We start from the raw sequence: 27,593 nt of genomic DNA on the forward strand, positions 1-27,593 counted from the left end.
CTTGTGAACGGTTAAAGTTTTTGTGTCAGGTGTTTACAGTTTTTGTTATGAATGTCTAAAGTTTTATTCTAAATGCCTTAGATTTTTGTGAATGTTTTAAGTGTAATTCATTTTGATCATTTTTGTTTTGAGTGTCATACAATTTTGTCCTGAACGTTTAAAGTGTCTTCAGTTATGTTCAGAACATTTAAATGCCTATTGTTTATTTTGTTCTGAGTGTAATGTACATGAGTTTTGTTTTGAACGTTTAAACGTAATATTCTGAACAATAATCAGAGCTCAACTGAGTATATTATACTACAATTTTATAATCGATTGATGATACACGTCAATTTGATTGATTAAACCATCATTTTTTTTATCAATTTGAAGATTCTTGATGTTCAATGACATTTTATTTTGATTTTGCTTTTGACTTTTGAGTTTTCATACTTTAAGCTCTGATTAAGGTTTCAAAAATTGGATGAGATAGAGTGCGGAGTTTTGAGATTGGATTAGACTTGAATTGTAATCGATTAATTTGATCAAAAAACTAGTTTTGGATTATTTACGAAACCACCATCACGTGTTTTATAATCTAGGTCGTGTACTTAATGTATGATAAGTCACTATTGTACATATTTAAAAACATTCAAAATAAAACTATGCTTTAATATGATTAATGATGTACTAAAATGAAATGAACTAACTATATATAAAGTTTATATACAAACCCTTTTAAGCTATACTAAATGGAAACGTACTAATTACCACATCTTTAAACTATATATTAAACTCTTATATTATAAAAGTTTCTCATTTCATAGTTTTGCATTTTCACTCCAACTTTCGGCTCTCAATAAAAACAAATAAACAAAATTTGTGGACCAAAATCACTAGAACCATGATGTTATGATAAGGACTTGAAATTTTTTTAATGGCATTATTTTGCACTTTTGTAATTGTGATTTATAATTGAGTTGTAAAATGTAATATATACAAATTAAGGCCGGTGGGGCGGCTCCAATCAACGGTCAGAAACTATCCATCTTGGCCCCATGGTCGGTGCCAGCACAAACTCTATACATCGGGCCCTTCATGGCCACATGATAATATATGTTATATCCACCTCACTTAAACAAGTAAATAATTGAGTTATTATAAAATTATGAAATCATGCACTATATTAAGCTTGATGAACCCATTTGCAAATCACACATTTAGCAAGTCAACCATATCATATTCTCACTTCTAGTGATCTATTTCCAATCCAAAAAATGGTGAAGTTGGCTTTTGGTAGCATTGGTGACTCTTTTGAGTGCGGGTTCACTCAAGACTTACTTAGCTGAATTTATTGCCACACTTCTTTTTGTATTTGCTGGTGTCGGATCAGCTATTGCTTATGGTATGTTGGTTTCTTATTTAAACATGCATTTTAATTCTTTCGGGTTTTAGGTATTCCGAAAGCTTATGGCCCAAGGCTTATGATACACAAGCATTTAATACACGCTTAAAAATCCGAAAAGACCGTTATAAGTGATTTAAATTAAATAAAGTGTTTCATTATATACCCACTATGTTTGACACTAGACTCGGTGGTTCTGAATTGAGCTTGACATATTTGCGTATTATCTCGGTTTAATACCTAGTATGTAGTGGACTGAGTACGCATGTCTAAATAAATTTTATTTATTATCAAATGTGAAAAATGATTTATATTGGTTCCATATTATAGATTATACCAGTTATAATATACTTGTCATGAGAACTTTTGTCCAATGGCGTTGGTAATTCCACTCAACCAAGTGTGAGAGTTCAAATTTCATTGCGGGTATTTTTCTTTTAAACGACTAAGCATTTGTACACTACGGGATTTAAACCCCTAACCTTCTCTCTCATACCCTAAGCACCTTGCGGGTATTTAGATAGTATACAATTATGTAGCACGCATCGTTGTTCTAAAAAATATAATACACTTGCAGTCTTCTAATACCATAAATAAGAACTTAAGAATGTATGTTTACAATAACAAGTTTTACTACATATTTAATACAAAGTAACCTTTACAAATTTTTCAGGCAAACTTACATCAGATGCAGCACTGGACCCAGCAGGATTAGTCGCAATAGCCATAGCCCATGCTCTTGCTTTGTTTGTTGGGGTATCAATGGCCGCAAACATCTCTGGTGGCCATTTGAATCCAGCTGTCACCTTCGGATTGGCGATTGGTGGTAACATTACCATCATAACAGGCCTATTTTACTGGATCGCCCAGTGTCTTGGTTCCATCGTTGCATGCTTTCTTCTTCAATTTGTTACCGGTGGCTTGGTAAGTCTTTTACACTTGCAGACTATTCTAGTTTAAATTTAACCCACTTCGCATTTATATACGTATGATAAACCAACAACTTATCTTGAGTTTAGATGTGTGCTTATATATTTGATATTTGACAGGCCGTCCCAACACACGGAGTTGCAGATGGCATGAATGGTGTTCAAGGAGTCGTTTTTGAGATCATTATTACTTTTGCTCTAGTCTACACAGTTTATGCCACCGCAGCTGATCCTAAAAAGGGCTCACTCGGAACCATTGCACCAATCGCAATTGGGTTCATTGTTGGAGCCAACATTTTGGCCGCTGGACCTTTTAGCGGTGGATCAATGAACCCAGCTCGATCATTTGGCCCTGCTGTTGTTGCTGGAGATTTCTCTCAAAACTGGATTTACTGGGTTGGTCCATTGATCGGTGGTGGGCTAGCCGGGCTCATCTATGGTTATGTTTTCATTGGATCATACGAAGCACTTCCAGCCGCTGAAGACTATGCTTAAGAACTTCCTTCTTGTTTCAGTTTGTGTGTCATGATTTCATTGATGGTCGAGGGTGTAACATCCTCATTGTTTGAGGACCATTTGAAATCTTGAGGGTGGGTGAATTATTTACACCAAACTCTCATAATATTGAACTTGTACTTTTTCTTCTTTTTTTTCCTCTCATTTTTCTTCCTTGTAACAAATGTCATGTTTGCAACTTTAAAATCTTAATGAGAAGAGGTGTTCATATAATCAAGTACTCGACTTGTAGATGTTTTAATAATTTTTATCATTAGTTATTATTGGCTTCAAATAATATAATATCTTATCGGTTATTATTAGTAATATATTTACAATATATATCTAATTGCAATTTGCAAACAAAACAAAAGGAATAACCAAGACAACATGAATGCCATTACTATTTTGAGTTAAATTATAAGGGCTTCAATCTAATCTTTTCTTGCCTGGGGATACAGTTTCATTTTTTTTTCATATTAGTTCAGTTGATTAACGTCGTCCGTTACTTTGGTCAATATTCGTGTGGTTCGAAAAAGAAATGGATTGAAACCGTTAACACTTATTTTGACCAAACCACGTGAACATAAACTGTTACATGTCAATGAAACAAAATACGAGACATACAATATCGCGCCTAACCTATACTATTGAGAGACCTAAGTTTGCTTAAGTTTAGAGTATTAAGGTTGGGTGCTACGGAGGTCTATAAAGCCCAAGTTAAAATGTCACATCATGTTAAAGTCTAACCCTTTAATATTGTGTTGTGGTTTAAAGTCCATTTACCACTTGAAAACCTCACCCATTTAGCGTTTGGGCCCCACCATGTGTTGAAAATAACTCCTTGCCGCCCACTAACATGTCGAAGCCCTTCCCTTACCACCTTGGTGTGGTGTGCAGGACTTTAAAACCATGCCACATTAGCTTTTGAAGCCCCCTTTCAAGTAGGGGGTGTTCAACGTTTCGGTTAACGATTTATTCAATTTGTTCGATTTTTGTTCAGTTATGAGATTTTTGTAACCCTAATCTAAATCGAACCTAACCAAACTCGAAAAGGGGAAAATCGAACAGTAATCAAACCAAATTCAATTCGGTCCGGGTTGGTTAAAACCGAGCAAATCAATTTGAACCGTATTAATCGAATTCATCCAAAACAACAATTTAGCTTGACTTTAATTTTTGTTTGTGTTCCGAATCCGAACAATCGTTAATGCCTTAATGGCCATACTAAACAAACACAATATATACATCATAAAACCAAAAGGTTAAAGTCACAATAAAACATGGAAAGTCGACGACTAATTAGTGATTATGAGTATATAACATATTTATAATTGTGGACATGGACATTGGGATAAATATTGTAAATAAGCTTTAAAAAAATGGACCATATATAAAATACAATCAATATAATATATTTTTTAATCGATTAATTTGGTTAACCGAATAAATCAAACTAATTACTTAAAAAATAAAAAAAAACATATCTGTAAATCGAATTCAGAATTTGGTTTTTGGTTATAACCAAATCGAAAACAGAATTTGGTTTTTGGTTATAACCAAATCGAAAATTGGATTCTAATTCGGATTCGGTTTTTTCGATTACGGATTCGATTTGGTTTTCGATTTTTTTCGATGTTTGATTACTCTTGAGTACCCCTTGGCCCTTACTTTCAAGCCCCTATTTTTGTCACTTGTCATCCTCATAGCCATCCTCACATTTTTTTCACTTATTTCAATATACGGTTCTTATCTTTTAAGCCATGTCAGGTGATTGGTAGATTTGTAAAGTTTCATGACAGATTCAGACACTGCTGGTTGATTGAGTCCTACCAGAAGAAGAACATAGAAGAGCAACGGAAAAGGGGGAGTCTGTTGGTGCATGGTTTGTAATAGATAATCTTTTGTGTTTGTTAGAATTGAGAGCAACGGTCAAGGGGGAGTCTGTTGGTAATTCAAGTTTGTTTTTATTATATGTAAATCCTAATCAATTCATTCATTAACATAAATGGTGAAATAAGGAAATAATAAAATTGACGTTACATGTTTGTTAGAATATAATTTTAAAGTCACATGTAATTGCAAATTAAAGCAAATAAAGGTTCATTATTGTCAACTAATGTTAATTCTAACAAGTTTCATTTCATCGCAATTAAAGTTTCATTAAAGGTTTATTTTTTGTAGTATAAAGAGTTTTAGCAGTAAAAAAACAATATTTAATTTTCAAAAATGCTTCAGAACATATATTTTCACATTAATTTACAAAAAAATAGTTAATCCGCTTAAAAGTCATTTACCATGCTTCCAACAAATCCGAAATCTTTACTTTTTTTCTATAAGTTTTTTAAATATATATATATATATATATATATATATATATATATATATATATATATATATCGATTAATTAAATATTCCAACAACTCCCATAATATTAACAAATAGCAGAAGATTGGTATTCAAAATTTAAACATTCCGTATCAAATACTTTCATCTCTCATAAATAAGAATCACTACATTCACTTTATGCAACTTTAAATATTCTATTATTCTACTAACTAAGAATAATCATTTTTCTTCGAGCATGACTTTAAGGTTAGTATGTCTTTGTCATTTTTCATTAATAGAAATGGAAAAAAAAACATTTTGTTATATTTTAATTTCCGGTTTGTATGTTGCTTGATTATACAATTGTTAATTGTAAAATATAAAATCAAGTATATATTTGTCATACACTGAATATTAATGACACCAAATTTATCATGATCAATCAATTTCAAATTCTAAAAATTATAAGGATGACTATATCAGCAAAGTTCAGGTAATATGGTTTTTAGATAATCATGTTTTGGGATAAACATGAGCATATGATCTCAAATAACATTATATATATTAATTGATTAACATGCATGATATTTTATGTGTAAGAATATTTTTTTTGTTAGTTTCGTGGATATATTATCATTTATCGAGGGTTGGTAGGTACATGAAGAATCTTATTTATCACACGGGCAATTATACGTGGCTATATCAAGAGTTATAAACATACCTATATGTTACCTTATCAAGAGTTATAAGCAGACATGGATTAAAGATTTGATTTGTGATAAACAATGTATACCAACCAATAAAATCACAAATGTAGTGTACAAAGACTGTTTTACTTATTTGTAACATATTTGTGTAATCTTAATTATGTAATTTCTGTAACTTTAATTTTAATTGTAATTTTATAAAATATATGATCATTTTGTTAAATATATTTCACTTAATGATTAAAATACAAAATTTTCATCAATTACCTGTGTAATACACGGGCCTTAAACTAGTAAAGTTAAAAACACAATAAAGTAGGAAGGGTGGGTCAACATACTCAAGGGAAACTATTTATTTTTGTTTATTTGATTTAATTGCCTTTTTTTTCAAAATTTGTATATTAATTTTAAAGAGAAAATTGAAAACATAATCATAAACAAGCTTGAAGAACTTACGGATAAAATTGAAAACATAATCATAAACAAGCTTGAAAAACATATGAACACCACCTTTATTTCTTCAAAATGCATATTTCATCAAAACAAAGAGAAAATCACATTAACAAAAACCCATACAGCAAAAGTACATAATTTTACTTAGTCCATCAAGTAAAATTACGGTGATACATCCAAAGTAAAAACAAACACATTTCAAAGTATGTTCTTGATCTCGGCTATCTGTGCTTGCTGTAGTGCTCACGGTCCCGAACTGGAGACGACTCATATCTCGAAGGCCGCCTCTTGAAATGCCTATCATCATCACTAGACTCGTAATCTGCACTGGCGGCAGAGGTAGTCTTGGTGCTGCTCTTCCTGGACACTGCCACAGATCCGCCTGCAGCCGCCTCCGATGAACTTGACGTGACCTTACGTTTCTTGGAAGCTGCAGCGGCAGCTTCTTCCTCAGGGAAGCTGATGCGAGAGAAGACACTCGGCTTGTGTTTCCCGTCACTGGCGGCAGCGGTTGCAGAAGCTGATGCTGCAATCGGTTTGGAATCTGAGCTTGGTGGTGCTTGGGACGGTCTTCTAGTGGATGACGATTCCGATCGACGGTGACTCTTGTGTGATGAGTGGTGGTGGTGGTGACGGTCTTCATAGTCGTCATAATCATAACGATCACTAGAAGATCTCCTCTTTGAGGACGGGTGTGGAGGAACATCAAGACCGACTTCCTGGGAACGGCGGCGATCAGGCGGTAATGGTCTCTCGGTTTTGTGATGGTGACCGTCACTGCTCGGTGGGGGTAATGGTCTCTGAAAATCAACAAAAAAACAGAAACATATTATCAGTTATAGAAAGTTCAAATCAATAAATATTAGTCAATACTCAATAATATATATTATATACAATTAAAATAGCTGCATACAGTTTTCGACTTCATCGGAGGACCATCCTCCTTGTGGCGCGCCTCTCGGTTGAACTCCCTGTCTTTTGGCATTTCTCTGCTGCTGCGGCGAATTGAATTAATATAAGCTAAATTTATTTTCTAATATTAAATTGAATTAATATATCATGCAATTAAATGAAATTACCTTCCGGTTCCACCAAGTTTCTCAAAATCCCGCTTCCGCTTCAACTCGGCTCTCCGGGCTTCAAACTCGTCTCGACTCATAGGGGGGGCGCCGCCATTCATGCCCATTCCTAACTCTGCAAGATCCCTGTTACAACACATTTTATGAATATTAAATACTCCAGCTATATCACAAGAACAAAATAATTTAATCAGACCAAAAATAAATAAATATCTTTGAGGTGGAATAAAAGGAGGCATCATTGGATTCATTGGTACACCAAATGGATCTTGGGGAAACATGCCTCCAAAAGGAACATCCATTGGCCCAGGCACGTAACCACCCATGTACGGCATGCCACCACCATACAGGCCCATAAATGGGTCCATACCGGGCTGCATCCCGTTCCAGTAAGGATTGTAAGGGTTAGGACCTTGAGGCATCATATAGTTCATAGGGCCACCAAACTCCTGTGAGGCCCTCCACTGCATCTCTGCTGCTGCAATAATAATCGCAAAAAGAATAATGTTACTCATTCAATCTTATGTATAATAGATCATTATAAAACCATTACTAGTAGGTATAATCAGAACTCTTACCACTCATAGCATGCTGTTAACTTTCTTCTTTTTCTTCTTTTTTGCTTCAGTAGGGACTTGTTTCTGCTGCACTTCATCATCAACTGGTCGACCACTACCCTGTGACGCTGCTGGTTCCATCATACTTTTAGACTCGTATGTAGCTTCAGAAACATCAGGGGCTTTATTGACTTTTACTGTTGTCTGCTGAACAGCCTGAACCACAGGAGCCACATTATTTTCAGTGGGGCCCGGTTGTACCTTTGTATCATCCGCGTTTTGTTGTGGCGGTTGCTCCCCTTTGGAGGTTGCAGATGGTGATGGGGATGGAACCTTAGGTGGTTGTTGTGGTGGTGGTGGTGGTGGTGCACATCTAGCAGATTCCATATCTTAAAGAATACAAATAAGTAATTATATATTTGATAACTATTTGTAATTTATTAAAATAATATTTTGGTCATAACTATATACCTTGAACATGATAAGCACTGCCACCATTCTCAGCACTGCTATTATTTGACTCCAGTATTCGATTTATCGTATCACGTAGTGTCTTATTGGGTAAAAGATCATCCGCTAGCCGTTTGTCGCACCACACACACAGACTGATTTATCGATAATGTGATCTCGTATACCTAATAAAGATTAAAGCTTCATCATGATTAAAGAAAATAGAGAAATAAGTGTAAAAACAGAAAATATAAGGACAAAAACTCACATTTATCACAAAAACTTTTGAAACAACATTTGCTTGTTAAAACAGCATCTTTCATAACTTCTTTGCATAAAGGGCAGTGAAGCTCTGGCGGGAGATCACCAACTGTACGGGTAGAAGGCATACCTTCAATCTCCTTCTCAAAAGCAGCCCTGTTACAATAATATTTATAATATATAATAACATAATTAGCTTATGCATATAAAGTTTACAAAACATGAGAAAAAAACAAAAACAAAAACAAACAACATACTCATTTGGTTTCAAAACCGCCACTGCACCACTGGGTAATGCATATGAACCATCTGGTGTAGCCATTAACATAGATTTTGGAATGCCAGTTGGAGGTTTCACTCTCTTGATGTCAAAATTAGGGTCACCGTTTGTAGGGCAATGCTGAATGAAATGACCTGTGAAATGAGAATTATATCGTTTCAGACATTAATAAAAGGCTACGATCCAATATTTAAAATCGTTCAATATAACTGATCAATCTACCTGGTGTTTTGCATCTGTGGCATACATAGCCCGGTGGTGGTGTTTTTCGCTCAAAACCACCGCCCCGACCTGACAAGTTAAGAAATATATATCAGTTTCCAAATAAATATGAATATAACAAAAACTTAATAAAAAAGTTGAATTGCTTTTAAATTTTAACAATATTACCGAAACCACGAGCCCCCATTCGACCAGCCATTCCACGCCCAAAGCCTCTACCAGCACCAAAGGCATCAAAATTTTGCCTACATGTCAACAACTCATGATTAGTCCCACTTCATAAAATTGAATCATCATATAAAAGAAGCTAAAACACAAAGAAATCTCACTGTTGCCAGTCCAATGCTGGTGTGTCAATTAAAGCCTGAATCTTGCTATCCTCGTCAGCTTTACTAGGAGCAGGAGCTTCCTGAACTTGATTGTTAGACATAACCGGAACAACATCCGGAATTTCATACAAATCATTTCCAAATTCATCATATTCTGAACCATCAAGCTACAAAATCCAAAAAACAAACGATGGGTTATCATCATGTGCTAAATGTGTAGTCTAAAATCGGAATAAGTGATCAAGTTCCTAAAATGTTACAGCTAATCGAAACTTACATAGTTAGTAACAGAAAAACCAGCCCCTGAAAAGTTACTTTTTGCCTGTTGTGCACTCTCTGTCTCATTAACCGTTTTTGTCCTGCAGTTTAAATCACAAACGATAATTCAACCAATGTTCTTAAACTTGAGTCACATAACATGACCATTAACCATGTGCAGGGTTGATAAACCATGGTTTGGTTCGCATGACCAAAAGAAGTGGTTGAAGCCAAGCAGTCAAGCCTAAGCCACCAGCAAATAAGATATAACCAAATCCAATCCACGTAACCAAAATATTAACTAATTAATTTAAACTAAAAGGTTTTGAAACTATACTCGGCAGGTTCAGTAATTGGTGCTGCAACTATAGGCTTTCGAGGCTGTCCAGGAATTCGACGGATTAAAACAGAAGTATTTTTTGGTATCAACATGTCTTCATCAAGATATTCTGAAATTGCAAAAAATAACACTTTTGTGAAACACCATAAATAGATTATAGATCCATTTCACACTACAATATATTATACCAAATTTCACCCCAAGTGACAGCTCATATCTGCACACTTTATAAAAAGTTATAAATACTACCTAAATTAACACCCTTTACATGGATTAATGTGAATCCAGTACATCCAATCCAAACTAAATATTAAAATTACAGATCATTTAGCAAAAGTTGACCACTCCTTAACCAATATATTAATCAATGCAGTTAAAACTAAGTGTAAATTAACCAACACATAATCTTAAACCTGTAGGCTACTAAAAAATGCACATTATTAACAAATTTTATTAAAAAAAAAACATCATGTCAACTCAAAGAATGATTGTTATTAAACCCTTTAGATGCCACATAACTTAAAATTCACTGTAAATTTCCCAAAAAACTGTTTGGACAATGAAACCCAAGAACAGAAAATCAACAAAGCCCGGAACTTAAAACAAACACACCTTCATTCGTCTGGGCGTTGGTGACAACAAGATCATAATCAGTGCCCCTGCCCAACTGCTTTGATTCATATATTTTTTCTTTCAAAGAGGCAACGGTTATAAAATGTCCATCTATCGGAATCGAGTCATAATCTTTTGCACTTTTAAAGTTGTAATATACTGCCATAATTAATATCAAAAAATTCTTTTTTCTTTTTCCTCCAAAAAATCTTATCAGTAACAACCACAAAATGCAATACCACTAGTATCAATTTAGGCGTGTTAATATAAACCAAAAATATCAAACGCCTCAATTGAACTCCTAAACACAATAATAATATTAATAACAGTACAAAATCAAACTATTTTTTTTCTGTTTTTCCACTGCACGTCTGCAAATAGCTTCAATCAATCTTCAATTCGTCGGTTTTTCGATCCGATACAACGGATATCACGAGCTAGAACCTCCGATTCCACGTAGGTTCTTCAATTCATCGAATTATAGCAATCAAACAGCTTCTCAGAAACCCTAGCTTCCGATATTAACGAAAAACTGAACGATTTCACAAATCATAACCTCCGATGCCACGTGGACTCTTCAACTCGTCCTCCTGAACTTGATTCTTCACACACAGCAACAAATCAGCTTCCAATTTCTCAGATCTGGTTTCAAATCGTCAATTTCCGTACAGTATTCGCGAATATTCGTCAATTAATGTTATAAATCGCCTTCAATAAGTCACCAATTGAAGATTCGTTGATATTATTTCAATTAATTTCAACGATTACGAGCTTCGATGAAAATTAGGGCAAAAGCGCCGTAACGATGTAATCACAATAGAACTGCTTCCAATTTGTCAGATCTAGTTTCAAATCGTCTGATTTCGCCCAATTTTCGCGAGTTTTGAGTAAACTGTACGGATGTTCGTCAAAACACGAAGTTGAACTCGGTTTCTAGCGATTGACGTTGTGAATCGCCTTGTACGAGTCACCGATTGGAGATTTGATTGGATGGTTGAAGGTAATTTGAAGGATTGTAAGCTTCGATTGGAAGAAATTAGGGCAAAATCGCCGGGATGATGATGATAACGCACTACGCGTGAGAGTTGCCGACTTTGGAAATAAAGAGGTTTTGGTCCTTTAATAGTAACCATGTTTACACTTTAGTCCCCTAGATTCTTCCAGAATGTACTTTTACGTGTACCGTATTTGTTGTACTCTCGGTTTTCGGTACTTAAGGTACGCTTATGGATACGAATACGGGTGTTTCGGTACTCGGTGCATGTTTGAAATATGTAGACTTTAATTGGAACGTCTCACCTAGTGAGCATTTTCAAGCGAATCTTTTGGTACTTGGAACCTGTTTGGATATGGGGATTTTGGTACTCGGTACCCTTTTGATATTATGGGTTTATTGGTTTTGTATTATGGTTTTGATATTATAGTTTATTGAATGTCAGTACTGTACTTGTACTAGTTTAGCCAACTTGGTATTAGTTGTGTACCGTTACCTGGATTTTGTTACTCGTATCAATATCGATACCAAGTTCAGTGAATATTTGAAAAAAAAAGAAACCAAAGTGGTAGCAAATTTGTACCATACTAACATGCATGTGCCTATACCCGTACCCCTATCATAAAATTCGGTACGATACTTGGTACCCAGTTTAACTGATTTTTGGTACGGGTGTTTTCGATACCGGTACAAGTAAATCTCATCTCTAACCCCTATTTATGGTGTACTCGTGTATTTTATTTTGTTTTATTGTTATAAAATTTATTTTAAATTAAATTTCTTTAACAACGTTTGAAACAAGTATTTTAAAAACCAATTCGTACTGCCGATTTAACCGGTTATACCGGATTTCAAACAAGCAACTGGTATTTAGAGCCATGTATTTTTGAACGGTTTGCTAGAGCATCATACCGCCGGTTTTATTTAAAAATATCGGTTTAAACCGACAAACCGGTTTTATGCCCGATAGATTTTTGAAACGTTTTGCAGCCCATGTTTTTTAAAATGACATTTAACCTAGTAAATAAAATTAAAACAGGTAAACTAGTAAACAATGTCACAAACCTATTGCAATTCTAATTATGTTATCCTAAAGATAAAACCTTTGTTTGAAAACCAAGTGTTTTTATATTATATTTTTAATTATGGATTATATTTTGGATTATTTTTTATTATGAAATCTTGTATGTTTGGGTTATTTTTTAGTTGAAAATGCATTTATATGAAATTTAAAAGATAAAACTATTCAACCCGGTTGAACCTTCAGGTACAACCATGTTCAACCGGTTATACCATTTTTTAGTCCAACCCAATGTGAGTAAAAAACCGATTTTAAAACATTGTTTGAAATTACCCCAATACCCAAGTTAGTCATCCTGATACAGAATGCCAAGCGTTGATAATAAATTTGACGCTAGCACCATCAAGAACACCCATCTTTGTGACAAAACTCTTTGAGTCAGATTTCTAACCTGAAGCCATGAAGATCCAAAGCATTAAAGCCATAAAAATCCAAAGCATTAACTATCAGCCATGTTAACTTAAGAAAATAAACTTATTATCTTTATGGAATGCGTTTAGCAAAAATCAACATTTGTTGCAAACATTCTACTATTTGCTATTTAAAAATGGGTTATCATGCCAAGCAATTCTAATTGTTATCCGAAATTTCTATTAACTCGTGATGATTTCGATACGTTCTCTTACAATATTTTATTATGACAGAATGCAAACGAACAACAAGATCTTTACATTATTACATACAGTGTTGAGCCATGGTTAAGGACTTAAGGCATCAAAATTGAATTATATGATAACATAAGCAAATAAAGGTCGAATTTCACCATCTAGAACTGCACTTTTTCAGTTTCTCATAATTCCATTCATCAATTGATACTTGGGTTCCTCTCTGTATTATGATTAAATCTTGATTTGTTCTTAATCGTATTGTGTGCAATTTATAAATCACAACTTTAATTATTATACGAGTATTTATAGATGAATATATCTTCAATTATGTGTTCATGGCATGAAACTCTTCTACATACAATGACTAGAAAAGATTGCATTCACATAAGCTTAGTATCAAACAAACAAATAAAAAGTAGCTGGAAATCTGATAAATTGTACAATGTCTCGGGTCAGCTTTGTTAAACGAGTCTTTGTTCACTGGTTCGAGAAGCAAAGAACCGAACCTGTTTTAAAACTAAGTTTTTTTTTACCTTAACCCGGTTTTTCTCCAGCTCAGTTGCCTAGGCCCTGGTCGGGTTGTAAAACTTGAACTTAACAAGAGATAGAAAACTAAAAGAATCATATGTCTGTCAAGATTAAAGACGAAACAACCACAACGTAAGCGAGAAAGAAGAATATGGCTATCTGCATGAACAACTTTGGGTTATCTCTCATGTTAGGTGATGTCACCGCCCTGTAAAACGAAAGATTCAGTTTTGAGTTCACTTTTAAAGGTCAGAAAAAACTCCGCTACTTTTATCAAGTGTTAAACATGATTACTGACACTCACTACAATAATAAGCTAATTTCTTTTATTTAAATTATAATTTTGCATCTGATAGAATATAGAAGTTACCTAGCAACGCGCTGAGAAAACCGAGGGAATGGCATACTCTGAATAAAGACGATGCCGGGTCCTGTTAACACTGCGGTTACTAGATTCTCCCCCTATATAAAGACCAGTATGGCAGTATTAAATAACAATTTTAGAAAGCAATACAAGTAAAGGTAATTTATCATGACCCCAAATAATAAGAATGTTACCCCAAAGACCACTCTTCTCATCGGACCGTTATATTTTACTTGCACATTAACTGTAGATGGCACGGCAATAATGCTAGACATGTCAACCGAAAGTGTCTCACCCACCTCAAGATTTTTCTGCACCACTAAAGAAAAATAAAAAAATTAAAAAGGTCAAATTAAGAAATATTTCAAAAAGACCAAAACAGTAAGTTATAAATAGTATACCGGATCCACCCCCGATTATGAATGCCAAGCCTTGGCCAGATAGCTTTTGTCTCAAGAAACCCTACAAACGGGATAAGAACGTCATTCGGATTATCATTTTCATTACTTGTCAGGCAAGAAAACATTCACTCGGGAACAGAATCAAAATCTCACCTCTACCCCAGGTATGACATTACGGGCCCGCTGGTCAAAAGTATTGCTGACCTTCACATCACCCATGGAGCAAAGGAATGCATCTGGCTACAATACAATATCAAAAAAGTCAAATAGAGAAATAAAATATGATAAAAGTAAAGGAAAAACAAGTGATGAATTGAATACCTGACACAAAATTTCACCACCAAACTTGGCCAAGTCAATCTGCAGCATTTAAAGTAAAACTTAAGTATATGACATGCCGACTTGATCAACAAACAAAAGAAATAAAGAACAATATAAACCGGGAGAATCCTTGCTAGAGACGGCGCAGCAATGCCAACAAATCCATCAGTAGAACCGGTATTTAGAAAAAGTGTGCCGGTTACAGTCTTGCCAAAAAGCCACTGCCACATTCCCGCCTCATTTTCTGGGGCATAAACATTTTCCATTTGGGTGGAACCCGACATGTAGCACATGCAACCTGCAAAGAATTCACACAATTTTAGAGTTTGTGGTCTGATAATATTAGAATTCATTGATTTACCTGGCCTTGCACTGACTTTCTCTTCTGGCTTCAGCATTATCTGGCATGGACAATATAAATCTAACGGTTGTTATGACTCGGGAAGGGGGTTGTTTTGGTAAAAATAAAAGTTCTTTTGAAAGATATAATTGCACAAAAAAATACCTGAACAATCTGAGCCTCACCACCAAAAATCTGGAAAGGCGTTACATCTTCTTGCTGACTCTATTTAAAGTTAACGCCATTAGTCAAGTTATTAACAGGAAGAAAATAATATATAGTTGTTACTTGCTAGAAGTTTCAAATGTTAAAACTGTATTCTAGTACAACATGTATACAAGCAAAAACTAGAAGTAGTCGCCCTACATCAATATTCTAATACAGCATATGCACAACATAATATATATACCCATCTTTTTTAGTTTCATTTCAATATTTGACCAATGGTTTACAACTCTTACTTTACGGGTAAAAGTCTCCTTGACGACATCAATGTATCGGTTATAGGAAATAACATGAAGAAATGTTATATCCTTTGCATATTCTTAATTGAGACTTGCAACCCTACATTTGGATACCACTAGCTAACATAAGTTACATAATGCTTAAACTCTTTCTTAAAATGGCAAAACTGAAAATTTACGGGAAATACATTGTTTCAATCCCTTTTTAGACTCCTGCTTCCATGGCTGTGAAAAAATAACCTTTTCTCAACTAGTATGCCGGAAAATGATAAATATTCTAACAGCCAATCATATAAACGGCAAATCAATGAAGCCAACAGTTAAGTATTTAAGAACGATATTCATTTTGCTAATGCATCATTACCATACTAAGTTATAGCATCATTGAATTCTTCCACATACCATAGAAAATAGAAATTATATCATTATTCTGAAGGCAAGATTGAACTGTCTTTAAGGAAAGACAGTTACACGAAACAACATAAAGAAAAAGTTTTTCTTCTTCCTTTCACTTCAAGGAAACACAGTTACAGTAACTACTAACTCGCAACATAGAAACTCTTTTCATAATTCAAAATCAAATAAGAAAAAGAAAAGAGAATAACTGAAATGAACTGAAATATCCTTACTTACGTGACTATAAAAGTAAGATTTATTCAAACTTGTTTACATAAGAAACTTACACGTCGCTCGCAGACCACATTCCAACTCCAAAGTAGTAAACTAATTTAGTACAGCTCAGCTTTTGATAATACAAGGTACTGATATTGCCTCCTTAAAAGACTACTTAGCATTATTAATACACAAAATCTCAAAGCTACCACTCCTTAAGATATTATTTAGCACTATGTCATTTGAAAATATCACCTGCTGATGATCAATTGACGAACAGGTCTAAGATGAAACCAACATCATACATTGTATAGCACTTAATGTTAGGATTGGTAAAGTTTTTTGGGTTTAAATTGTTTAATTGTGGTTTTGGTTCAATGAATAAACCCTAATTTCAGCTGTGGACGTAGGTCACCTTGACCGAACCACATAACTTCTTGTGCCGTTTATTTTCTGCTTTCCTTTGTGCGTCTGTGTTTGTCTAATCTGTTAGTGCAGAAAAATATCGGATACGGGATATCGGTCAAGGACCGATATATGAGATATCGGTTATTGCGGTGAGATACTGGATACCGGTGAGTTATCGGTAATTTTAATATCATGTAAAATTGCTATATATATATATATATATATATATATAGCAATTTGACACTGATAATTCAGTATACTCTCCTACCATTAACAAACAAACCTTTTGCAAATTGCAAAACACTAGCAATCGTAGCAAGTAGAAACTGATTAATATATATCACTAACATTGAACACTAAAAATTGATAATTAAGACTTAAAACACTGATATTCGGAATATCGGTCAAATATTGGTCCAACATCGGTCAATATCACCGATATTATCGTACCGATATTTTACCAAAGGACCGATAACCGATATATATCAACTGCATAGGTGTTTGTGTTTCCACTGTGTATCGACTAACAACACTTCGACCTAGCTTCCCGCTCAATTTCCTTAATTTTCTTTCTATAACTCAGCTTTAGCTAACTAACTGAGAATTCAAGTTCACTAACTTATACAGCTAAACCAGGCAAACATTTCACACTTCATGACTCATGACCTGAAGAGTGAAAACCTAGGGCTATCAGGCTTCAGTCTCATAACAAATCAAGTACAATTATTCAACTAATGACCTAAAAATCACGGCGATTTAGTAGTGAATTCGAATTAAAATCAGGTTTACATACAATTCAGATGCGTAAATACACATATATGCTAAATAATAAGCTCGCAACAAATCAACAACGCTAATCGAACCATATGCAAAATCAAAACAAAGCGTTGGAGCTGAAATTAATACCTGATACACAAACGGCTGAAACGGCGTTGAAAAGAACGGAGCTGCCATGATCAAATAAATAAATACCACTGAAATCAAAAACCCTAGATCGATCTCAGATTGTTGTTGACTGTAGGATCAAACGATTGATTATTATTATTATTATTATTATAGATTTGATACATTTCTGAAACTCTGAAAATACTAACTTAGGATGATGGTTGAAGGGTATTACTGTCATTTTACATTCTAAAGAGGTTCTAACTAACTTGGAGACTAATGCAACTATGGCTGACGGTTCGTGTTTAACGTGTTAGAGACAATGCGACTAACACACGTTCCAAAAATGAAAACGACCGCTTTGATGGTTTGAGTGAGACAGTTATACATTGTATGTACCAAGAAGGAGAAATGATGTATTCTAGCATCTTAGTTTTAGTTACTTTTTAAACGATCGCTTTAGTTTTTTTTTTTTTTATGCTAAATAGGTCTTATCGTATCTAAACATGTGCCCAGTTTGCCAGCCATGTCTGCAACTTCGGTTGGGTTTATTTTTATTTGATTTTTCTTAACGGAAAAAAAGAGAGAAGAAAAACATACGTTCATGGTTGTAAAAATCACATGTAGTCACTGATTTATCCCTGATGAATTGATAGTTGGTATCCCAACGATTAGTTGTTGATTAATTGCTAATTGGTTAAAATCATTCAAATAATATAAATGTCAATTTGATTAATCTATATCGATCCCGATTTATCGTTAGTCCCTCTATATAGGGGTGTTCAAAATACCCGAACCCGACTAACCCGACCCGAACCCGAATAAGCTAATTTGGGCCGGGTTAAATAGGGTCAAAAATTATTAATCGGGTTATTCGGGTTAACCCGAGTTGTTAATAGGGTTTGGATCGGGTTTATTTTTGGAAAAAAATTGGGTTTCGGGTTAACCCGATTAATGGTGATACTTCACTTTAAATACAATGATGAAAAAGTGAAATAAGCATTATAAAAACAATATTGTAAGCTTTATAGATGAATTAATTATTTTGCTTGTTCATGAACCGTTTGGCGGAAAAAAGTTCATTTTGGTTGTGCTAATTTAATTAAACGAACGAACATGAACACATGTTTCAATCGTTCATTTATGTTCGTAAACGTTCGTTTATAACATTCACTTATGTTCATTCATGTTTGTTTACATATTAAAAAAAAATATTAAATATTATTTGCATTTAGAAATTATAACACTCTAATATGTTTTATATTTGTTTGTTTGTGTGTTATTTAAATGTGTTCATTTATGTTTATGTTTGTTAATGCATGTACACATATGTTCCTTCATGTTCGTCTATCTCTTGTTTAAATATGTTCGTGAACTATTCGTATAGATTTTAATAAAGGAACAAGAACATGTTTAGTTTTTAAATAACGAACGTGAACACAAATATATGTTCGATCAAGTGTTCGTGTTTATTAGAAGTAAAATGAACGAACACGGGCATGCCTTTATTCATGTCGGTTCGATTCGTTATAGGCCTATATATGTAATTATAAGATAATTACTTGTAAAAGAATTTAAAAATTTAGTGGAATGAGAAATTTTGCAACCTATAAGTTAAAAACACAAAAAAAACAACTTAAAATTATAAAGTAACATGGTTAATCCGATTAACCCGAAACCAGAATAACCTGAACCCGACTAACCCGAACCTTAATATGGCCGGGTTGCGGGTTAGATATTTTCTATGAAAAACCTGACTAACCCGACCCAATCGAATTGACCCGATGAACACCCCTACCTCTATCACAACCGACTAACACACAGAGAGCTCTACAACAATGAACTTATAAGTGTTATTAAGTCATCATTATTATGTTTACACCATATATATAAGTTGATACATAACATTATATACTCCACAATATTACGAGAGATCAAGAGATGTTATGTACAATTATATAGCTTTTTGTAATAACGCCTGAAACTACATTCAATATCCGAGTGAATCATTCTAAAACGAAATATAACCGTCCATATCGACTTTGACGCTTGACTAACCAAGAAACACCAATCCCACTAATGTGAGATAATTTCATTAAGTCGGATCTCAAACCTAAAACCATAAATATTCCAAACTTTAACCGTTACTCACGCGTCATTGTCTCCCAAAGTAAATAAATAATAAGTTAAAATTCCCCATATTCCTTAATTTATACTGTGACTTTGTGAGCTGGATTGATTGAGAGCAGGGTGTTGAAAAGTGAAAACATTATAAAACATGCCGACGAACAAACCGTTAATCCACTCCGTGTTTAATTTAACAGACCGATTTCAGACTCCACTTTAACTGAGGTTTGATGATCTCCATCTCAATTTTACTGTACGCATTTGATTCAAACAATATGATTAGTTTATCTGTAGCGTATTATGTGATTTCATAACTAGTGCACTCTTAATATCTTGTTGTAATGAATTCACATCTCAATTGATGCAAAACAGTAAGACATGTTCCATATGAATCTAGATAAAAGCTAGATCTATGATGACATGTCAGTTACATTATAGAATTCACTGGCTATAACATATTATTATTATTATTATTATTATTATTATTATTATTATTATTATTATTATCAGATTTGAAACCTATAAGAGCTGGATTATTTAATAACAATATTAATAATATATAAAACATAGCGTAATTATAGTGCGGTGTAATTACAGCATCATAGTGTAATTATATATACAACATAGTGTATTATAGTGTAGTGTAATCACAAATAGTTACTTGTATATATAACTATACTACCTGATTCACACAGTTAACACACCTTTATTAGTTTGTACGTTAACTTTCCACATTATAATTATTATCACTCTCAGATTTGAAACCTAATAGAACTGGATTATTTGGTAATGATATTTATATTGAATTAATAAAGTTATTTTACACACCTTTAGGTCTAGAATTTTCCGGTGTTTAGGGGAAGAATTTGAGATCGGAGTTCATTAAATTGTTTCTTAATATGTGGAGTAGCTCATATTAAGGGCCTGTAAATGACACGAACGGAAATTAATGAGGGCATGTTCATGCTCGTTAAATTAACTTTTTTGTTCGTGTTCGTCGTTAAGAAAATAATATTGTCTGTGTTCGCGCGTTAAGAATCTAAACGAACAGTTCATGAACATAAACGGACATGAATAAACAATCATAAACGAACACCAATTGAAGTCTGATACATGTTTAATTATTTTTAAAAATTACATAGTTAAATGGGTTAAACGGACATAAACACACGGTCTTAAACAAAACATCATAAACGAACATTCATGAACATAAATATATGAACGAAACGTCATGTCCTTTTGTTTAATTAAACGGACACAAAGTTTGGTTCATGTTCGTTCATTTATTAAATAAACAAACTTCCCGCCGAACGGTTTATGAACAATTCACTGAATGTTTGGTTCGTCTACAGACCTAGAGCTACTAAATATTATATTCATCATAGAAATTAGAAGTTAGTTTAATCAGATTAATATATTAAGGAAACTATCATAAGCAATGCCACATTTTACTTGCTTATGGCTTTAAATTCGCTCTATCAGTCATGCATTTATATTTCCATTTTTAGCAAAGATGGTTGTATTTTAAGTCGAGATATCATCTTTGTTCCAAGTTATGAATATTACAAAAACTTGACGACTTATAATTTTTTTTACAGAAACATTGCAACTTGTTGGAATATGCTAAAGACAAAAGTTATGGTGTTATTTTCCCGAGGAGGACTAGGTTTATGAAGAGAATTCAGTATTTATGACCATAAATATTGACATTTAAATTGGTTATACAGTCTATTTAGCAGTAGAAGCAAGTGCTGAATTTTAAGGAGATGAATAAGATAGTGCAGAATATCGTCGTTTTTTTAATATTCAAAATTGATTGGAAGAAGTTACTCCCTATTGGAGCCATCATCACAATAACCTTTGCTCTTTTTCAATTGAAAACACTTCCTTATCAACTTACGATACCGGATTCGTCTCTCCCTGATACAAATCACTTTGATATTAACTTGAAAAGTCAAATCACTCCTCCTTTGACCAGAGATAAACAGTATGAGGCTATTAAAACAGACCCCGAGACCGCTATGCTTAATTCTTCTAGTCAGTTAGTTCGGTCAGTTGTAGTTGTGCAAGAGAAAGTGAAAGTTAATGAAACAAGGAAGCAGGTGGACAACAATAAACCTAATAAATCAGTACTACCTTTATCATTTTCCTCTGCTTCTGAAAGAAGACGTAAACGCTATCTGGTAATATTACTAAGCTTCTAATGATAATGAAATGTTCAATTTCCTTAATTATTATTATTATTAGATTTTTTGATAAGCTGAATTTGTAGAGAGATTTAAAGGGATTATCACCATATGAAGCGCTCGTGTATGCCAAAAAGGAGCTTGACACTATCTCAGTTGGTGTTGACTACCATGACCCAAATCTCTATGTACCTTTATTCAGAAATATAACCGTTTTTGAAAGGTAAATTTGAGGTCCTTGCAAAATTCTTACATGGTTTAATTCATTTATAGATGTGAACATGTAAGATCATACTGATTTGTATTCTTCCTACACTATCATCTACCAGTATGCACCACATATTTAATGATGCACACATATGAGCTTCAATATGAGTCATGACCTTATAAACTTCCGATTGTGCTTTTTGTTTCGAAAAGTGTATCACTTGAATGGATTAATACATATCATTATTACCCTACCAACTATTGTTTTTTTTCTGATGTAGTGATGTTTGTGTTATTAGCATATGTATAAGTAAACCTTAAAAGAGAAAAGGTGGTAGTGATTAGTGAACATTATTTTGTGGAGCGTAAGGATCTGAACAGTTATGTTTGGTCATTGTGTGGTTTCAGTTTGGACAATTAAGGGGAATGATGCAAGTCATGCTTCAAGTATAAAGATTGAAGCAAAACCATAGGCTTCTCAGATAGAGATTCATGAAAAGAAACTGTGGAATAGGTATAGTTTAATCATTCTGCATTGCACGTGATCACAACATAATATTTTTTATCTAGAATTATGAATGGTTGGTGAATAATTTCTTAAAAACATAGGACTTCTTGCTCTAGTTCTTAAAGTTAATTCAGTTATTTGTGTGCACTAAGTTTAATATATGAAAAAGAAATCATAAATGCACCACAAATTGGTTTTCTTTTTATAAGTTGATCTGCATGAATCATTACATGCTAATTTACTGACTGTTTTTAACAGGAGTTATGAATTGATGGAGTTATTATTGAAAGTTTATGTATACCAAGATGGAAAGAGACCTATTTTCCATACTCCTTATCTCAGAGGAATTTATTCTTCAGAAGGTTGGTTTATGAAGTTTATGGAGTCAAGCAAACAGTTTGTCACACGGGACCCTCAAAAGGCCCACCTATTCTATCTACCATACAGTGCACGCCAACTCCAACGTGCTCTTTATGTTCCTGACTCACATAATATCAAGCCACTATCAATCTTTCTAAGAGATTATGTCAACAAGATTGCTTCAAAATATCCTTTCTGGAATCGGACTCGTGGTTCAGATCACTTTCTAGTTGCTTGCCATGATTGGGTATGATGCTAGTTACAACAAAAAAGTCATATGTAAACATTTTAATGGACATGACTCTTACATTTTCTAGTTAAAGGGACACTTTAAACTCATTAGCGTTTACTGTTTACATCACCAATTTTTTTATTTTTGAGCATTTTGTCCTTACACCAGTTTAACTCTTTTTTTAACCTTATGGTATAGCGTAAAATGGTCAAATTTCAATTTTTTGGTGGTCTAAGTATATCTAAATAAATGACCATTTTTCACTTACACCAGTTTAGCTTCTTTTTTTTAACCTTATGGTATAGCGCAAAATGGTCAAATTTAATATTTTGGTGGTCTAAGTAGTGCATCCAAATTAATGACCATTTTGCCCTTACGCCAGTTAAACTCTTTTTTTACCATATGGTTTCGCACAAAATGGTCAAATTCAATATTTTGGTGGTCTAAGTAGTGCATCCTAATTAATGACCATTTTGCCCTTACACCAGTTTAACTCTTTTTTTACCATATGGTATCACACAAAATGATCAAATTTAATATTTTGATGGCCCAATAGTATCTAAAAGATGACCATTTTGCCCTTACACCAGTTCCAACTCTTTTTCTATCTTATGGTATAGAGCAGAATGGTCAAACCTAATATTATGGTGATCTAAGACTGTATTTAAATAAATGACCTTTTTGCCCTTTCACCAGCTTAACTCTTTCTTTTACCTTATGGTATAGCGCTGCGCAAAATGGTCAAATTTGATATTTTGGTGGTCTAAGTATCTATATAAGTGACCATTTTGCCCTCACATCAGTCTCACACTCCCACTTTGATTTACATTTATTCAGGGTCCATACACATTAAAAGAACACGAGGACCTAACAAAAAATACCGTAAAAGCCCTCTGCAATGCCGACACTTCCGAAGGTGTTTTCATAGCCGGGAAGGACGTTTCATTACCAGAAACCACCATAGGAAACCCTAGAAGACCACTTAGAAACATGGGTGGTAAAAAAATCTCACAACGTCTTATACTCGCTTTCTTTGCTGGAGGAATGCACGGTAGGGTCCGCCCGACCCTCATTAAACACTGGGCCAATAAAGACAAGAAAATGATAATATCCGGGCCCATGTCCTACAAAACAAAATCCTATTCTCTTCACATGAAATCCAGCAAATATTGCATCTGCCCAATGGGCTTTGAAGTTAACAGCCCGAGAATAGTGGAAGCCATATATTATGAATGCGTTCCCGTTATTATTGCTGACAATTTCGTCCCTCCGTTGAATGAAGTATTGAATTGGAGTGCTTTTTCTGTTATTGTGGCTGAAAATGATATTCCTAAATTGAAAGATATTCTAGAAGCTATACCTATGAAGCGATATCATATGATGCAAAATAATGTGAAAATGCTGCAGCGGCATTTTTACTGGGACCGTACGCCTGTAAAGTATGATATGTTTCATATGATTCTGCATTCAATCTGGTTTAGTAGGCTTAACCATATTCAAGATTTTACAGGTACACATTAGTTTCTTTTTTTATTACTTGGTATATGAGTTTTGCTTATTTGTTGTGTGATTATATATGGCTCTTGAAACCTCACTATAGATAAACAACACCCTGATCTTGTTATTTATTGTGTGATATTTATGTATACGTGTATATATGTATGTATTTATCGTGTGAATACACTTGATTTTTTTTTATTTGTTGTATGTGTTTGTGTATATATGGTATTTTCTCATTTATTGGTTTGGGACTGCTTAATTATATTTTGGGTCCACATTTATTATTTTGAATTATGCATTTTATGGTTTTATGGCCCAAATTTTAGGCTTGATTTGATTAACAAATTTTAGGCCAAGAGTTTTAGATCTAAATTCAGGATGTTGAGTAAAAAAATTCCGAACAATTCAAGCACAAAGGTAAAACTAAAAAACTAGCGCGTTATCAAACCAAACTGATACGTAAAAAAGAAACCGGAGCTTTCCTGAAACTGACATTTTGGTTTTGGTTCAGTTTGAATCCAAAATCAAGCCAAACCCACACATGCACACCCTTGGCGGTCCACTTTATGCATATCAGTTTGGGTTCGGTTTGAATCCAAAATCAACGTAAACCGACCCATGCACATTCTTCCACTTTATGCATATCCGCATGCCAAAAAGTGAATTGAGCAACGTCGACAGCTGGATCATGTCCCCTTTGTTGAACAATGTGACAAAATTTTAACTTTGTAAGGTATATGGACAAATGATGCAACTACAGTATACAAGCTTTGTTAGATTGAACACGTGTATGAACAAATAAACATAATAGATTCCCAAATCTATGGAAATGACAGACAGAATAGACGGCAGAAAAAGCAAAACATGCCAGGTAAAAAGGGGTGTTCACTGTTTTTTTTTTAAATGAACTACTCATCAAACCGTCTACTAGTTGGATCAATTTAATAAACGGATTATGTCATAAATAATTTAAAAGTTAGCATATACCTAATTTAAAACAAATTGTGGAACCACTTTATTTTTTGTATGTGGATTTGCAGTATTAACAAAATACGAGAAATACTAACTTGGGATTTTAGAAGTAAAAAATTTTAAAATCATGTCCCGTTCGCCAGTTCAACTGGTCTAAATGGTAACTGAGCTATTCGAATGAAGTTGTTTACTGGTTTTGTAGTCTCTTCCCGGTCATTTCATTCTGGTTATAAACATGCGTCGGGACAACCTGGCATACATTGCAGATTTAACTATGATAGGAAGGGTGTGTTGTGGGCCTTCACACGTGACTATATTAGAATAACACCACATGCTTCAAAACTTTAGTACTTTACTAACGTTGTCCTATACCACAACCACGTAAAAAGAATCACCCCACCTTTTGTTCTTCTTAATTATACATGTGTGTGTTTTGTACTTCAGTAATTATAAGTAAGGTTGTAATTGTTAATACGATCTTATAACAGTCGAATGCGTGTTATCAAATACCACAAACGTGTTTTGGGCGCATAATGCAACACTCTTTGTTTGATATTTTATGCTGAGAACTGTATAAACCGTATAATACACTTGTAACTCTTGTTTTAAGTGTTACACATGCTGGGGTTACATGATCGCCTACCCACTATATGTCGGGGAAATTGACAAAAAACGGGTTGTCTTGGATATCTGAGAGTCGTGAAACACTTTCAGATCAAAACTTTTGTGGTTCCAAATGTTGTGACCGGATAAAAGTCATATTGAGAGCAAGAAATGAATATGTATATTTGTATGTGTTAGTCATACTTCTCCCGTATCCTAATTATCTCATCTTGATTTTTCAACCACCATTCATCATTGGCGAATATGTTATCTAAAGATTCATAAAGAGGTTGATGCCCATGTTTCGTTGATACATTTGGTGGAGGATAAGATTCTTTTTTTGTTTGCTACTTGCATTGCTACATCTTCTATAGCGGTTTCGATACTGAAAAAAGAAAAAAAATAGTTTCTTATATATGTTTTAACAAAGTAATAATGTTATATGTAGTTAGTATACATACCAAAGATTCAAACTTTTTCTACATTTCGTCCATACAATTTCCTAACTTGTGTAATACAAAAATGATTAACTTAGTATGATGGAAAAACATGAAGAAAAAACATGTAAAGTCAAACACTTGTGCCATTACATAAACCACATGATGAATCGATATTCCGTATCAATGTCATTGAACATCCGATCTTTAATCTAAGTTTATGAGGCAGCAAACCACAACTAAATAGAAGTTTATGTGTACATTGAGTTGATTTTATTCGAATGGTTTTGTGTTTTGAATTATATAATTGGGAGGGTTGGTTTTATAATTTCATAGTTGATAATGTAAAATAGAACGAGAGGTGTTTATAAACATTTTATAGGTTTTTAGTTGCATATCTAAGTTGTACCTAATGCTCATTGACTTGTACATTATAATCTACAAATCGGCTTTGAAATTTTTTAATATCGAAACATCGACAAAAATAAGCACGTCATAATGGTTGGTTCTGTTTTTTTAAGAACATTATATATTTAAAAATATGGACGAAAGCCAAAAAAAAAAGGTAAGTTTGTCAATTTTTTTGATAAATATGAGGGGTAAAATATGTAAACATTTTCACATATTACAAAAGTTAACTAAAGTTTAAGGATATATATTGTAAGTTTTACATAATTTCATAAAACCATAAAACCCCAATACGAATACAATTGTAAAAAAATAAACAAAACAAAAATAGTGTATCAAAATGATCGAACTTAAGCGAATTTT

At 33.7% G+C, this 27,593-nt stretch overlaps 2 protein-coding genes and 2 pseudogenes across 4 annotated transcripts; 2 read left to right on the plus strand and 2 right to left on the minus strand.

The window, feature by feature from the left end:
- The first annotated feature begins 1,241 nt into the window (after nucleotides 1-1,241).
- On the plus strand, nucleotides 1,242-2,843 carry LOC143627152 (putative aquaporin TIP-type RB7-5A; annotated as a pseudogene). The gene is made up of 3 exons (XR_013152543.1): nucleotides 1,242-1,384; nucleotides 2,058-2,308; nucleotides 2,434-2,843. The product of XR_013152543.1 is annotated as a putative aquaporin TIP-type RB7-5A (transcript).
- Nucleotides 2,844-6,331: 3,488 nt separating this feature from the next.
- LOC143627154 (E3 ubiquitin ligase PARAQUAT TOLERANCE 3-like) lies at nucleotides 6,332-11,989 on the minus strand (annotated as a pseudogene). Its single transcript, XR_013152545.1, has 14 exons — nucleotides 10,685-11,989; nucleotides 10,070-10,181; nucleotides 9,752-9,833; nucleotides 9,475-9,641; nucleotides 9,314-9,390; nucleotides 9,146-9,214; nucleotides 8,901-9,057; nucleotides 8,651-8,799; nucleotides 8,404-8,567; nucleotides 7,923-8,321; nucleotides 7,591-7,850; nucleotides 7,376-7,503; nucleotides 7,210-7,291; nucleotides 6,332-7,096 (listed from the first exon to the last, which is right to left on the minus strand). The product of XR_013152545.1 is annotated as an E3 ubiquitin ligase PARAQUAT TOLERANCE 3-like (transcript).
- Nucleotides 11,990-13,917: 1,928 nt separating this feature from the next.
- On the minus strand, nucleotides 13,918-17,870 carry LOC143627149 (uncharacterized). Its single transcript, XM_077097043.1, has 10 exons — nucleotides 17,712-17,870; nucleotides 15,487-15,546; nucleotides 15,343-15,382; nucleotides 15,101-15,279; nucleotides 14,982-15,020; nucleotides 14,814-14,900; nucleotides 14,661-14,721; nucleotides 14,454-14,578; nucleotides 14,266-14,357; nucleotides 13,918-14,103 (listed from the first exon to the last, which is right to left on the minus strand). The coding sequence occupies exons 1-10, from the start codon at nucleotides 17,757-17,759 to the stop codon at nucleotides 13,989-13,991; spliced, it is 846 nt and encodes a 281-aa protein (XP_076953158.1). The 5' UTR covers nucleotides 17,760-17,870; the 3' UTR covers nucleotides 13,918-13,988.
- A 3,646-nt stretch (nucleotides 17,871-21,516) lies between these two features.
- LOC143627155 (putative glycosyltransferase At5g03795) lies at nucleotides 21,517-24,952 on the plus strand. Its single transcript, XM_077097046.1, has 4 exons — nucleotides 21,517-22,000; nucleotides 22,090-22,226; nucleotides 22,977-23,325; nucleotides 24,148-24,952. The coding sequence occupies exons 1-4, from the start codon at nucleotides 21,584-21,586 to the stop codon at nucleotides 24,829-24,831; spliced, it is 1,587 nt and encodes a 528-aa protein (XP_076953161.1). The 5' UTR covers nucleotides 21,517-21,583; the 3' UTR covers nucleotides 24,832-24,952.
- Nucleotides 24,953-27,593: the final 2,641 nt, after the last annotated feature.

The sequence above is a fragment of the Bidens hawaiensis genome, unplaced genomic scaffold, assembly GCF_021521415.1.
Source record: "Bidens hawaiensis isolate Kalapana, Puna unplaced genomic scaffold, B.hawaiensis_p1.1 tig00004599_1, whole genome shotgun sequence".
Lineage (NCBI taxonomy): Eukaryota > Viridiplantae > Streptophyta > Magnoliopsida > Asterales > Asteraceae > Bidens > Bidens hawaiensis.

Bases quoted from the DNA above. Each gene is read 5' to 3' on its own strand.
- LOC143627149 (XM_077097043.1), bottom strand. From the start codon at position 17,759: ATGGCAGCTCCGTTCTTTTCAACGCCGTTTCAGCCGTTTGTGTATCAG. The intron at 14,901-14,981 runs GTATTCAATTCA...ATTGTATTGTAG, and splicing joins GTGGTGAAATTTTGTGTCAG to CCAGATGCATTCCTTTGCTC. The intron at 14,579-14,660 runs GTATACTATTTA...ATTTTTCTTTAG, and splicing joins CATAATCGGGGGTGGATCCG to TGGTGCAGAAAAATCTTGAG.
- LOC143627155 (XM_077097046.1), top strand. From the start codon at position 21,584: ATGAATAAGATAGTGCAGAATATCGTCGTTTTTTTAATATTCAAAATT. The intron at 22,001-22,089 runs GTAATATTACTA...CTGAATTTGTAG, and splicing joins GAAGACGTAAACGCTATCTG to AGAGATTTAAAGGGATTATC. The intron at 22,227-22,976 runs GTAAATTTGAGG...TGTTTTTAACAG, and splicing joins AATATAACCGTTTTTGAAAG to GAGTTATGAATTGATGGAGT.